Source organism: Pollicipes pollicipes, unplaced genomic scaffold, assembly GCF_011947565.3.
Source record: "Pollicipes pollicipes isolate AB1234 unplaced genomic scaffold, Ppol_2.1 Scaffold_7231;HRSCAF=8579_pilon_pilon_pilon, whole genome shotgun sequence".
Lineage (NCBI taxonomy): Eukaryota > Metazoa > Arthropoda > Thecostraca > Pollicipedomorpha > Pollicipedidae > Pollicipes > Pollicipes pollicipes.
The window spans coordinates 39,697,407-39,708,942 of NW_023597034.1; the positions used below are offsets into that span (position 1 = coordinate 39,697,407).

General features: G+C 63.3%; 1 protein-coding gene across 1 annotated transcript; it reads left to right on the top strand.

The window, feature by feature from the left end:
• The first annotated feature begins 717 nt into the window (after positions 1-717).
• Positions 718-11,445, top strand: LOC119110237 (choline-phosphate cytidylyltransferase A). Its single transcript, XM_037233979.1, has 9 exons — positions 718-839; positions 6,040-6,148; positions 6,828-6,944; positions 7,345-7,496; positions 8,319-8,397; positions 9,062-9,204; positions 9,622-9,789; positions 10,261-10,373; positions 10,839-11,445. Exons 1-9 carry the CDS (start codon positions 789-791, stop codon positions 10,963-10,965), a joined length of 1,059 nt encoding a protein of 352 aa, XP_037089874.1. The 5' UTR covers positions 718-788; the 3' UTR covers positions 10,966-11,445.
• Positions 11,446-11,536: the final 91 nt, after the last annotated feature.

Consider the following 11,536-nt stretch of genomic DNA (forward strand, 5'->3'; position numbering starts at 1 on the left):
TACGCGAGCTTCCGAAAAATCAGATGCTTTGGTATTGGAGCATGATGGCCTACACATCACGTCTAACCAGTGGGCCCGCCGTGAAAATATATCAACACCAACGAGAAACTACCCGAAAAAACGAATGAACTAAGGCTGAAGACGAACTCGTCTCTGTATGTAAGAAACTGGGCGAATAGAAAAGCTCGTACGTTACTTTTTGTAGAACGAGTCGAAAATTCCGAGCACGAAGAACTCTTGAAACCCAGCACATCCTGAACAGCCACTTTGTGCTTGGTCGCAGCGAACTGAAGCACTACTGCAGTTGCAGCGCCACGAACGTGTACTATTGCTGTCTTAGAGCACGTGTTACGGCCGGCATCTGGCGAATTATTACAGCATAAAAGGAAACACCTGGCAGAAGCAGGATACGGAATGGATTGGCAGTCACAGCTTTATACTCACTGAACTGACAAAAAAAAAAACAACAGTTTATCAGCGGTCCCGATCCGTAAAGTTTCCGCTCTCAAATCGGTTCGCAAGCCTCGGGCGGCCACCGAGCGCGCCGCTGTACACGTCCGTACAGCAGGCGGTGCCGGGGCCTGCTGTCTGTCGGCCGGCTACCGGGCAGGCGCGGCGGGCGGCGGAGCAGGCACACCTGTGGCGCCCGGTCGGCGCGCTATCACGGCGGCGGCCGGGCGGGCGCCGCCGCCGGGCCCGCGCACTCGTGCCGTGGGTGGCTCGCCGGTCGGACGCACGCGCACGCGCACGCACGCACTCACGCAAGCGCGCCCAGCGGTGCCGCCGCCATGGCCAACCTCTTCAGGCAGCTGTCGTTCGGCAGCTACGGACCGCAGCCGGTGAGTGACGGGGCACCGGAGGCCGGTCAGTCAGGCGTCTGTGCCGCCGGTCAGTTGGGCGTCTCTGCTGCCGGTCAGTCAGGCGTCTCTGCCGCCGATCAGTCAGGCGTCTGCCGGCGGTCGGTCAGGCGTCTCTGCCGCCGGTCAGTCAGGCGTCTCAGCCGCCGGTCAGACGGCCGGATCAACTGCCGGTCAGTCAGGCGTCTCAGCCGGCGGTCGGTCAGGCGTCTCTGCCGCCGGTCGGTCAGGCGTTTCTGCCGCCGGTCAGTCAAGCGTCTCTGCCGCCGGTCAGTCAGGCGTCTCTGTCGCCGGTCAGTCGGGTGTCTCGGCCGTTGGTCAGTCAGGCGTCTCTGCCGCCGGTGGGTCAGTAGGTCTCGGCCGCCGGTCGGTCAGGGGCCTGCCACACCCAGTACGTCACGCCCTTTTGTTAGTTGACCAGCCGTCCGATGATGGCCGTCAGCCAAGCGTAGCCTTATCGCCAAACAACCACCAGCCTGCCCTGGCGGCAGGCAGGTTCCACTGACAGGCGTGACCACGGTCAGGCAGTCAGCCTGATGTCTCCAGTGGGGAGATGGCAACTCTGCCGTTCCGGTCCTGCGCCGGTGGGCTCTCAGGTCATCCATTCTTGCGACGGTCACTTCTCTGGTCATCCAGGGCTCCTCCGGTCACTTATCGGGTCATCCAGAGCCCCGCCGGTCTTTTATGGAGTCATCCGAGGCCCCGCCGGTCACGTCTTGGATCATCCATTGTCCCGCCGGATACCTTTCAGGTCATCCAGGGCGCCGTCGGACACCTCTGTGGTCATTCAGGGCCCCGTCGGTCACCTCCCAGGTCTTTCACTCTTGCGCCGGTCACTTGTTGGGTCATCCATGGTCCTGCCTCGGTCACTTCTCGCGTCACTCAGGGCCGCCGCTTCAGTTCTTTCTGGGGTCATTCAGTGTTATGCCAGCCAGTTTCTTGGTCGTTCAATCCCATTCCGGATATTTATCGTGTCATGCCGTCCGTCCCCGATCTGCTTTCGGATCGTTCAGTCTCAGGCGGGATAGTTCTCATGTCATTCAGTCCTTTGTTGGCTAGTTATTAGACCATTCAGCGCACTTCCAGACCGTTTAGTTTGCTCGCCTGTCTTTTGTTGGTGTGCGGTCCGGAGAACTTGTAAGAAGTGGACGATGTCGAAAAAGGTTTTCCAACCAAATTTTGTTTTAGAGGACGGAAGTTCGGCAGCCTTCAAGTAGTTTAAATGATAAAAACACTTACTATACACTGGTGTTAACAACATGCTCGGTGTTTTCGTTGTCGTTTTGTTGTTTTTTGTGCTGTTGCAACGTTTCGATAACATGAGCCTCATATTGGAGAGTACATGGAATGGAAGCGGTCGAAGCCTCGGCGAGGAGACACAAAGCTCGACCCGTACCAAATCTACGTTCGGACGGTGGGGAGTCCTCATCTGGCGACCCAACAGTGGTGGGATCGGGACGCACCACCGATCGTGTTCCTCGTCTGGCGACCCAACAGTGGTGGGATCGGGACGCGCCACCGGTCGTGCTCCTCGTCTGGCGACCCAACAGCGGTAGGATCGGGACACGCCACCGGTCGTGTTCCGGCGCACTGGCCCGCGACTGGTGGCACAGATGCCCGCGACGGTTCCCACAGCGGTCGACAACTGCATATTGCGTTGAGTGGCGGCCGCCGGTCGGTTGCTATGTCGTTACTTTTGATGACTGCGCGTGCCGTCTGGGCTGCGGGTCGTAATGGGTGCTCTGACGTGTCTGTTGGGGTCTGTTGCGGCAGGCGAACGTGTTTTGCGATGACTTTTCGCGGCTGTTTCAACCGCAAGACGTGGCACTTTTCGACAAAGTTTGCGCACAGACGTGCTGTTGGAACCGTTAAGCATATGCTTCGAGTCCTCGGAGCGTTTTTTCATGAATACGGCTGCGGCTATATAATTGCACACAGCATCTACTGGTACAAAGCGGAGGGAGAGTTGGGGCGTGGCTTGTGTAAGCTGTGTTGGCGCGCTCTGTGATACGCTATGCCATGTGCCCTCCGGCTTCTCCCGCTCCTCCGCTTACCAACCGCAGCGCTGTCAGCCGCTCCGGGCCATCACATCCCGCGATCCCGGAGGCCATCACATCCCGCGATCCCGGAGGCCATCACATCCCGCGATCCCGGAGGCCATCACATCCCGCGATCTCGGAGGCCGTCACATCCCGCGATCCCGGAGGCCATCACATCCCGCGATCTCGGAGGCCGTCACATCCCGCGATCCCGGAGGCCCTCCTACGCCAGAGTTGCCAGCTGGGCGGCCGCCTGAGCCTGCCTGTGTGTCACGGACACTGGGCAGGCAGAGCGGAGAGACTCCTTCACCTCTCAGCAGGGCTGACCCGACCCCGAGTCAGAGTGAGATCCCCCGCCGACTGACCTCTGACCGGGATCCTGGTATTGAGACCCCCCGTCGACTGGCCTCTGACCGGGATCATGGTATTGAGCCCCCGCCGACGGGCCTCGGACCGGGGCCACGGTATTGAAATCCCCGCCGACGGGCCTCTGACCGGGATCACGGTATTGAGATCCCCGGCTGACTGGCCTCTGACCAGTCAGCGGGGGGCCGCACGCACGCACGCTTATCTGCGCCATCGATTGTCTCGGGCCCACTATGGCATGCCCCTGACATTTATCTCGTCGGCAAGGTAACAGGATGACGCCTTCTGTTCAACCATGTTTGCGCGGTGGCTCTGACACTCTGATCTCCAGAGCAAGACGCGTGCGGGTCGTACGCCTTTTTCGATGCCACAAGTCCCATCTGGAGCACAATTCGGCGACGGCCAGGGTCTCGGCCCCGGGCTCACTGTCATGCGGAGTGGTGAGCGGCGCAGCGAGACCCCGCTGGCGCCGCGTGCTCCAGAGCGGAGGGTCCATCGGGCGGTGGGCGGCGCGGCGGGACCCCGCTGGTGCCGCGTGCTCCAGAGCGGAGGGTCCATCGGGCGGTGGGCGGCGCGTTGTGACCCCGCTGGTGCCGCGTGCTCCAGAGCGGGGGTCCATCGGGCGGTGGGCGGCGCGGCGGGACCCCGCTGGTGCCGCTTGCTCCAGAGGAGAGGGTCCATCGAGCGATGGGCGGCGCGTCGTGACCCCGCTGGTACCGCGTGCTCCAGAGCGGAGGGTTCATTGGGGCGGTGGGCGGCGCGGCGGGACCCCGCTGGTGCCGCGTGCTCCAGAGCGGAGGGTCCATCGGGGCGATGGGCGGCGCGGCGGGACCCCGCTGGTGCCGCGTGCTCCAGAGCGGAGGATCCATCGGGGCGGTGGGCGGCGTGGTGAGACTCCGCTGGTGCGGCGTACTCCAGGGGCGGAGAGTCCATCGGGGCATCTGTGCTGACGGGTGCCGTCGGCCGATAAGGCGACTCTGGGTCGGGACTTTGGCCGCGCGCCGGCCGAGCACGCCCACCGGGCGCCGTATCGTCACCCCGACCCGGGCCGCGGTCCGACCCCGGCCGCCGCGGGTCGGAGGTCATCGGGCGGGCTCGGCCACCCGGCGCTCCGCGGCTGCCCTGACGGCCGCTGTTTGACGGCCGAGTCGTAAACAGGGCGTCGATGAAAACACGGTCGAACAGATGACCTGCCAGGGGTGAGGGTGCCGTGGCGGCGGGGCGGTGAGCCGTCCGAGTGCTGCGACGGTAGGCTGCCTGTGATGCGCTCTCAACGCTTGCGGTTAGCGATGTCAAACTGACGCTGTCTAACGCGTTCAGCGCACGAGTTGCGTGCACCGGCGCACCGTGTGCCGTAGTACCACTACGTCAGTGCTTGGCCCTGCCGTCCTGTATCCAGCGGTGCTGTCTCTGCCCCGCGTGGGAAGCGCGTTTGAACGGCCTGTGGCGACCCCCTGGAATGGTTTATGGTGTCCGGTTGTGACAGTGTACGGCATCCCACCGCAGCAGTGCTGCGGTTACTGCCCAAGACAGGCAAGAAAGACTTTGAACTCCTCGTTTTACGGGATTAAGAGTTCGGAAGCTTTATGCTCACGGTTGTCGACCTTCAAGATGTCATTGGTATTAGGTACACAATATTATCAGGCAAACACTCGTGGTATTGACAAAGCTGATTTCATGGTGTCATGGTTGAAATTGGACAACCGTCGGTATAAAATCCCTGCACTCTAATTTGTAATGATTATATGATTATGACATTAATGCACCACCTTCTTCACCCTCGGCAGTTGACCGCGTCTCATAATAGCATTGCCCTGCACCACTGCGGACCAGTGTGCTGTGTCCCATTGGAGCCGTGTGCCGTATCTTCCGCAGTCCGTGTGCCGTATCTCCCGCCAGTCCGTGTGCCGTGTCTCCCGCAGTCCGTGTGGTGTGTCTCGGAGTCCATGTGCCATATCTCTCTCAGTCCGTGTGCCCTGTCACTCGGAGTCTGTGTGCCCTGTCTCGGAGTCCATGTGCCATGTCTCTCTCAGTCCGTGTGCCCTGTCACTCGGAGTCTGTGTGCCCTGTCTCGGAGTCCGTGTGCTGTGTCTCTCGGAGTCCGTGTGCCGTGTCTCTCGCAGTCCGTTCGGCGTGTCTCTCGCAGTCCGTGTGGCGTGTCTCGGAGTCCGTGTGCAGTGTCTCTCGGAGTCCGTGTGCAGTGTCTCTCGCAGTCCGCTCGGCGTGTCTCTCGCAGTCCGTGTGGCGTGTCTCGGAGTCCGTGTGCAGTGTCTCTCGGAGTCCGTGTGCAGTGTCTCTCGGAGTCGGTTCGGCGTGTCTCTCGCAGTCCGTGTGGCGTGTCTCGGAGTCCGTGCGCGGTGTCTCTCGGAGTCCGTGTGCAGTGTCTCTCGCAGTCCGCTCGGCGTGTCTCTCGCAGTCCGTGTGGCGTGTCTCGGAGTCCGTGTGCAGTGTCTCTCGGAGTCCGTGTGCAGTGTCTCTCGGAGTCGGTTCGGCGTGTCTCTCGTAGTCCGTGTGGCGTGTCTCGGAGTCCGTGCGCGGTGTCTCTCGGAGTCCGTGTGCAGTGTCTCTCGCAGTCCGCTCGGCGTGTCTCTCGCAGTCCGTGTGGCGTGTCTCGGAGTCCGTGTGCAGTGTCTCTCGGAGCCCGTGTGCAGTGTCTCTCGGAGTCGGTTCGGCGTGTCTCTCGCAGTCCGTGTGGCGTGTCTCGGAGTCCGTGTGCGGTGTCTCTCGGAGTCCGTGCGCCGGCGCCGCCGTCTCAGCAGCGCTGACTCCGCCGGCAGGGTCTGCGGGCGGAGGCGCCATTCAGCGATGAGCCGGACGCCGACCACGCGCGCGCCATGTGCGACTACTCGCAGAAGATCACACTGGAGCAGGCGCGCGCCGGCACTGGTGAGACGCCGGCCGGCGCGCTCCGCCGTGCCTGCCGCCGTACCTGCCGTACGCAGCCTCCGGCCTTCGGAGCACCCGCCATCCAGTCAATGTGGTGGAACTTTTCGATGATTTTGCTGTTAGCGATGCGTGTGACTGCGCAGCCATCGGCGTCGCGCCACGACCGCTCAGCCGGCCGTCAGACGGCGCCGCCGCCAAGGATTGGACGCAGTTTAAGCTGCACGATCATGACTCTGATGTTCTGTGCTCCTTGCTTGTTTGTCCTTGTCCTTGATTCGGATGTTCTGTGCGCGAGTCTTCCTTCTTTGCTTCTCTTGCGAAATATTACATGAATTGAAGTTAAGAGCCGCAGCGTAACGTACTCGCTATCGGCACTCCTCAAGTTTTGACTGTGTATGTCTAGTATGTATGTATGACTAGCGTATGTGCGCACTGAACAACAGGATATGAGAAAGCCAAGGCAACCAACGACCTTGTACCCTGGACTTGATGCTGTGCTCACTCAAGCTTGTCAAATCCGCCAACCCTGCTCCCGCTATGGCGTTGCTTGACCCATAACCATGAATGCCTACCCCCTGCTGCGCACCTGCAGCGTCGCAGCAGTGTCCGATACGGGTACCGTGCCGCGGCCCGTCCCCGCCTCTGCTGGTCTCACCGAGCACGTGCGTCTTGCCGACAGCGCCGCGGCTGGTGCGGGTGTACGCCGACGGCATCTACGACGTGTTTCACATGGGCCACGCTCGCCAGCTGAAACAGGCCAAGAACGTGTTCCCCAACGTGTACCTGCTGGTCGGAGGTGGGTGGCAGCGGCCTGTCCAGCCAGCGCTGGGCCGGGCGGGGCGCGGCGCGCCGTGCGGCTGGTCGCCGGAGCCCGTCCGGTCCGATCATGGGCACCACCAGTGCCGTCGAAGACGGACGCAGTCGGCGCCGTATCCCCGCTCCGCGCTGTCCGGCGATGGCTGACTAATGTTTTGCCATTCGTATATTGCTGTACGTGTGACGTGCAGCTGTATCGGCATCTCTGTAGAGCGAATATCTCACCAGAACTTTTGAACACGACTTTTACTCAGGCGCTTCAACGTCAAGCAATAACCAACGTGTATCCCCGCCCGCCTCAGTCAGCCCGCCGTTCCGCAGTGCCCTGTGTGTCCCACTGACCCGTGTGTGATCCGGGGTTGTGTGACCGCCGTCGGCAGTGTGCAGCGACAAGCTGACGCACGCGCGCAAGGGCAAGACGGTGATGACGGACACAGAGCGGTACGAGTCGGTCCGCCACTGCCGCTACGTGGATGAGCTGGTGCGCGACGCCCCCTGGGAGGTGGACGACGCCTTCCTGGCCAAGCACAAGGTCGGTGGGTGCGCCGGCGGTCCGAGGTCCGGGGTCCGCGGCTCGCGGCGGGGGAGGGGGCGCTGGGGACGAGAGCAGACTGCTAAGGTCCTTTTGGCGGAGCGTCAGTGTGGGGTTCGGGTCCGCGGCTCGGCGGCGAGGGTACTCGGGACGGGAGCTGGGTTGAGGGGATGGTCTCTGGTCGGTGGGTGGGACGGCGGTCCAGGGTCCTTGGCTTGGCGTTGGGGGGGGGGGGGGGAGGGGGTGCTGGGGACGAGAGCAAACTGTGGGGGTCTCCGTGTTGGAGCGGTGGTCCGGCGTTCGGGTCCGAGGTTTGTCGGGAGTGCCGGGGACGGGAGCCGGGTTGCGGGGCGGTCTCTGATCGGCGGGGACCCACCTGTGTAGACGGCAGGGGCGGGCCCAGTCCGGCCAGAGCCGTCGGTCGGCTCCGAGCTGCCTTGCTTCGCTCGCGGTGAAGGGCGCGCGCCAGCCGGGGCTCTGCTAGAGCGGGGTGTGCTCGTGCGTGCAGGGGGGCACCGCCGCGGGACTGTGAGACAGGCCAAGGCCGGGGCTCTCGGCTCCGCATAGTGCGGGTGACGCTGACGAAGCCTGCCTCACTCATCCAGTGTCGTCACGCGGACGTTTCGCTTGTTGAGTGTCTCCACGGCTCTGTGGCTCAGGCTGGGGAGTCACAACACTGCAGCTGTGTTTGGCTGAGTCGCACTTAACCAAGAACGCGAAGTCCATCTCGACCATCTGACTGGGCTGGGCTGTTTACATGTCACGCACGCAATGTCGGCGGCTGCACCCAGCGCCTGCACCATCTCTTCCCTGCGTTCCCAGATTGACTTTATCGCCCACGACGACTACCCGTACACCACCGGCTCCGGAGTCGACGTGTACGCCCGGCTCAAAGAAAGAGGTGACGTCCGCACGTCGCAATGGATGCTTCACGTCAAATGTTTGCCAGCCTTGTCGTCCGCGGACAGACAGGCGTGGTGGTGGCCTAATTGTCCTAATTGGCCTAATTGTCCGCTGTGCAGGCGTTCTGCACACCCCCATCCCGAATAATGTGCGTGTGTGTGCGTGTGTGTGTTTGTGGACTCCGGAGCCGACGGATGTATGCCACGTGCAATCGCAGTTTGCTATCGTGCGGGAAAACTGGTGCGACCTTGCAGCGGGATCATAGGTCAGTTGCAGTGGACTTGTTGATTAAGTGGGTGTTATCATGGGTGCACAACTCGTGATCGGTGCTGAAACCGGTGCACCCGCCGAGCAGTCGCAGGTCACAAAGGTCACCCTGGTGGCATTGTGAGCTGACATCTTGCACACGCGCCTGCTCCGGGCCGGTCCATCGACTGTTGGTGTCGGCCTAATGACGGCGACGGTGGCGCCACCTGTACAGACTGTCGGTGGCCCCTTGCGAGCGTATGGTCAGCTTCCGGTTAGCCTGCAGCACTGCTGTGGACATGAGCATCAACATAGCTCACGCTGATTTCAAAAAAGGTCTGTTGGGATCCCAAAACTCAGCCGGCAGCGGGTCTCGAATCCACAACCTATGCATCACGAGCTGGGCGCGCCGCCAGGCATGTTCGTGGCCACGCAGCGGACGGACGGCGTCTCCACCTCCGACATCGTCTCCCGCATCGTCAAGGACTACGACGTGTACGTGCGGCGGAACCTGGCGCGAGGATACTCGGCCAAGGATCTCAACGTCTCCTTCATTAGCGTGAGTGGTGGTCCGGCGGGCGAGTGGCGCCCAGCCCTCGCCAGGGGCGTGCCGGGGCTGCGCATGCGACAGAGCGCACCTGATGGCGTTTAGTTAGTCGGCCCTCGCCGAGCTCCCGGCGCACGGGACCTCGGAAAATGCGTCAGATGTCGGTCAGCAGCAAACGCAGCAGCAAACGGCAAATGGAGAGGGCCGAGTCAAACGTAATTGCCATGAAGGACAGACCAGCAGAGGAACTGGTGCGTTTAAGTGCGTGTGAAACCCAGCACAGTCTGGCGTCTTTGTTCGCAGTGTGCGCCTGGTCCGACGGGCTGCCTGTCAGCGCACGTGCCGCTATGTTGGGGCGCAACGGGGACAGTCCGCTGCCTACCACGCGATGCGGCGTGTGCGTCTCACGTGCGGTGTGCGGTCCGGCAGGAGAAGAAGTTCCGGATCCAGAACAAGATGGACGAGCTGAAGGACCGCGGGAAGAAGGCCATCGCCGACATCTCGGACAAGCGGGCCGAGTTCATCCAGAAGTGGGAGGACCGCAGCCGGGAGTTCATCGACACCTTCCTCATGATGTTCGGCAGGGACGGCAGGATCGTGAGTGGGATATGTCGAGGACACCCGCTGGCGCGTCACCGGCGGAGGGAGATTAAATATATGATGGGATTTTGTGCAGAGCAACTGCCTAGTCCAGGAAGTTGTTCTGTGCAAGTGGAGAGAGGTGACGAGTGCTGCGGGAAAGTCTGTTGAGAATTGGGAGCGGTAACATGCTCCCATGCGGGCCAAACCAAACCAGACCATTCCCTGCCTTCTGCGTGAACATTTTGCACAGTGGAAGGGGACACCACTTACAATCTAAAATAGACTGCTAGGATCACACTGCTGGAACATCTTGAGTATGGCAACCCGTGTTCAGAGCGCCCTGCGCTGTACCACGTATGTACTGCGTTCGCCAAGTTGGCCGTTCTCTTAAGCGATCTCGGCACGTTTCTGAATGTGTGGGCGCGTCACGCGTGGCCTGCGAGGATGCTGAGTATCCTTCTCACGCGCTGCCTGGCCGCCCCGCAGAACAAGATGCTGACCGACTCGGCCGGCATGGTGAAGACGGCGCTCTCGCCGCCCTCGTCGCCTACGCCGTCTTCCTCCAGCGAGGTGGACCCGCTGGGCGACGGCCTGCACAGGTGAGGGCGGCGCGCGCCGACCACCGCTCGGGCTCACGCGGTGCGCCCGGCGCCGAGCCCGCTAGTGGGCAGGTGGAACGGGGCGGTGGCGGGAGGGTGGGACCGCCGCCGCCGCCCACGGCCGGGGCGGGCGCTGGAGTCGGCGCTGCTGTTGACCGCGGGGTGGCAGCAGCGGCGCTCTCTTGACCGCTGGAGACGGCTCGGCCGCGGACCGGCTGACCCAGCGGAGGATGGCAGCCGGGGCGGAGCTCTCCCTTTGTCTCGGGGGTGTGTCACCGGCTGTCCGTCCTGTGGTGAGCTAAACCGGCGTGGCTCGGCTCCCGGGCCGTGACGAACGTGCGCGCCCGGTTGTTCCGGTGCCACCCTGGTGCGGGGTGTTCGTGTTCCACGCCCCTGCTGACCGTCACTGATCCGTCGCCCCGCCTGTTGACCTGACCTGGCCCGCCCTCCGCCGTGTGTCGGCAGTCCTCCGGCCAAGGTGCGCCGGCTCCGCTCGTCGGACATGAACCATCGGTCTGCCACGGCCATCTCCGGCGAGTACTCGGACGACGACGAGGAGGAGGACGCCGATCTGGCCGGCGACCATCACTAAAGCAGCCGCAGCCTGCCACTATAGTGGCCGTCGGCCACTACTAGAGCGGCTGCCGACCATCACTAGAGCGGCCGACGGACACAGCTCACGGACAGGACCGGCGGACTCCAGCCGACGGAGTCGGATTCGGGCGGGTCGGAGCGGACGAGAGCAGGCAGCAGACATGGATGGGCATTTGCCGCCGTACGGTGGGGACGTGGCTCTTCCGCTGTCTGCGGACGTGACGACGGCGTCGGTAGGCCCCGGCGCCTGGCCAGACGCGGCACGAGCCCGGGAGCGGAGGCCCTCCCCGGCGAGGCGCACGTCGACACGTGACTCCTCGCGGGGAGCGGGCGCCTCGGGGCGAGCGGACCGAGGTCGGCCCTGGCGTCGCGCGCGCAGAGTGACGTCACGCCGCAGCGCCGCGGGGCAAAGCAGCCGCGCGGCAGGAACGCGGCGACGGGGACTCCGCGGCGCAATAACTGGAGCAGAGCGGGGGGGGGGGGGCACAGATGGCTTGGACTCGGCGGAGGTTGACCCTGAGGTCGGCGGGCCGTGCGGCCGCGGCGGCCCGCCCGTGGGGCTCGAGGTC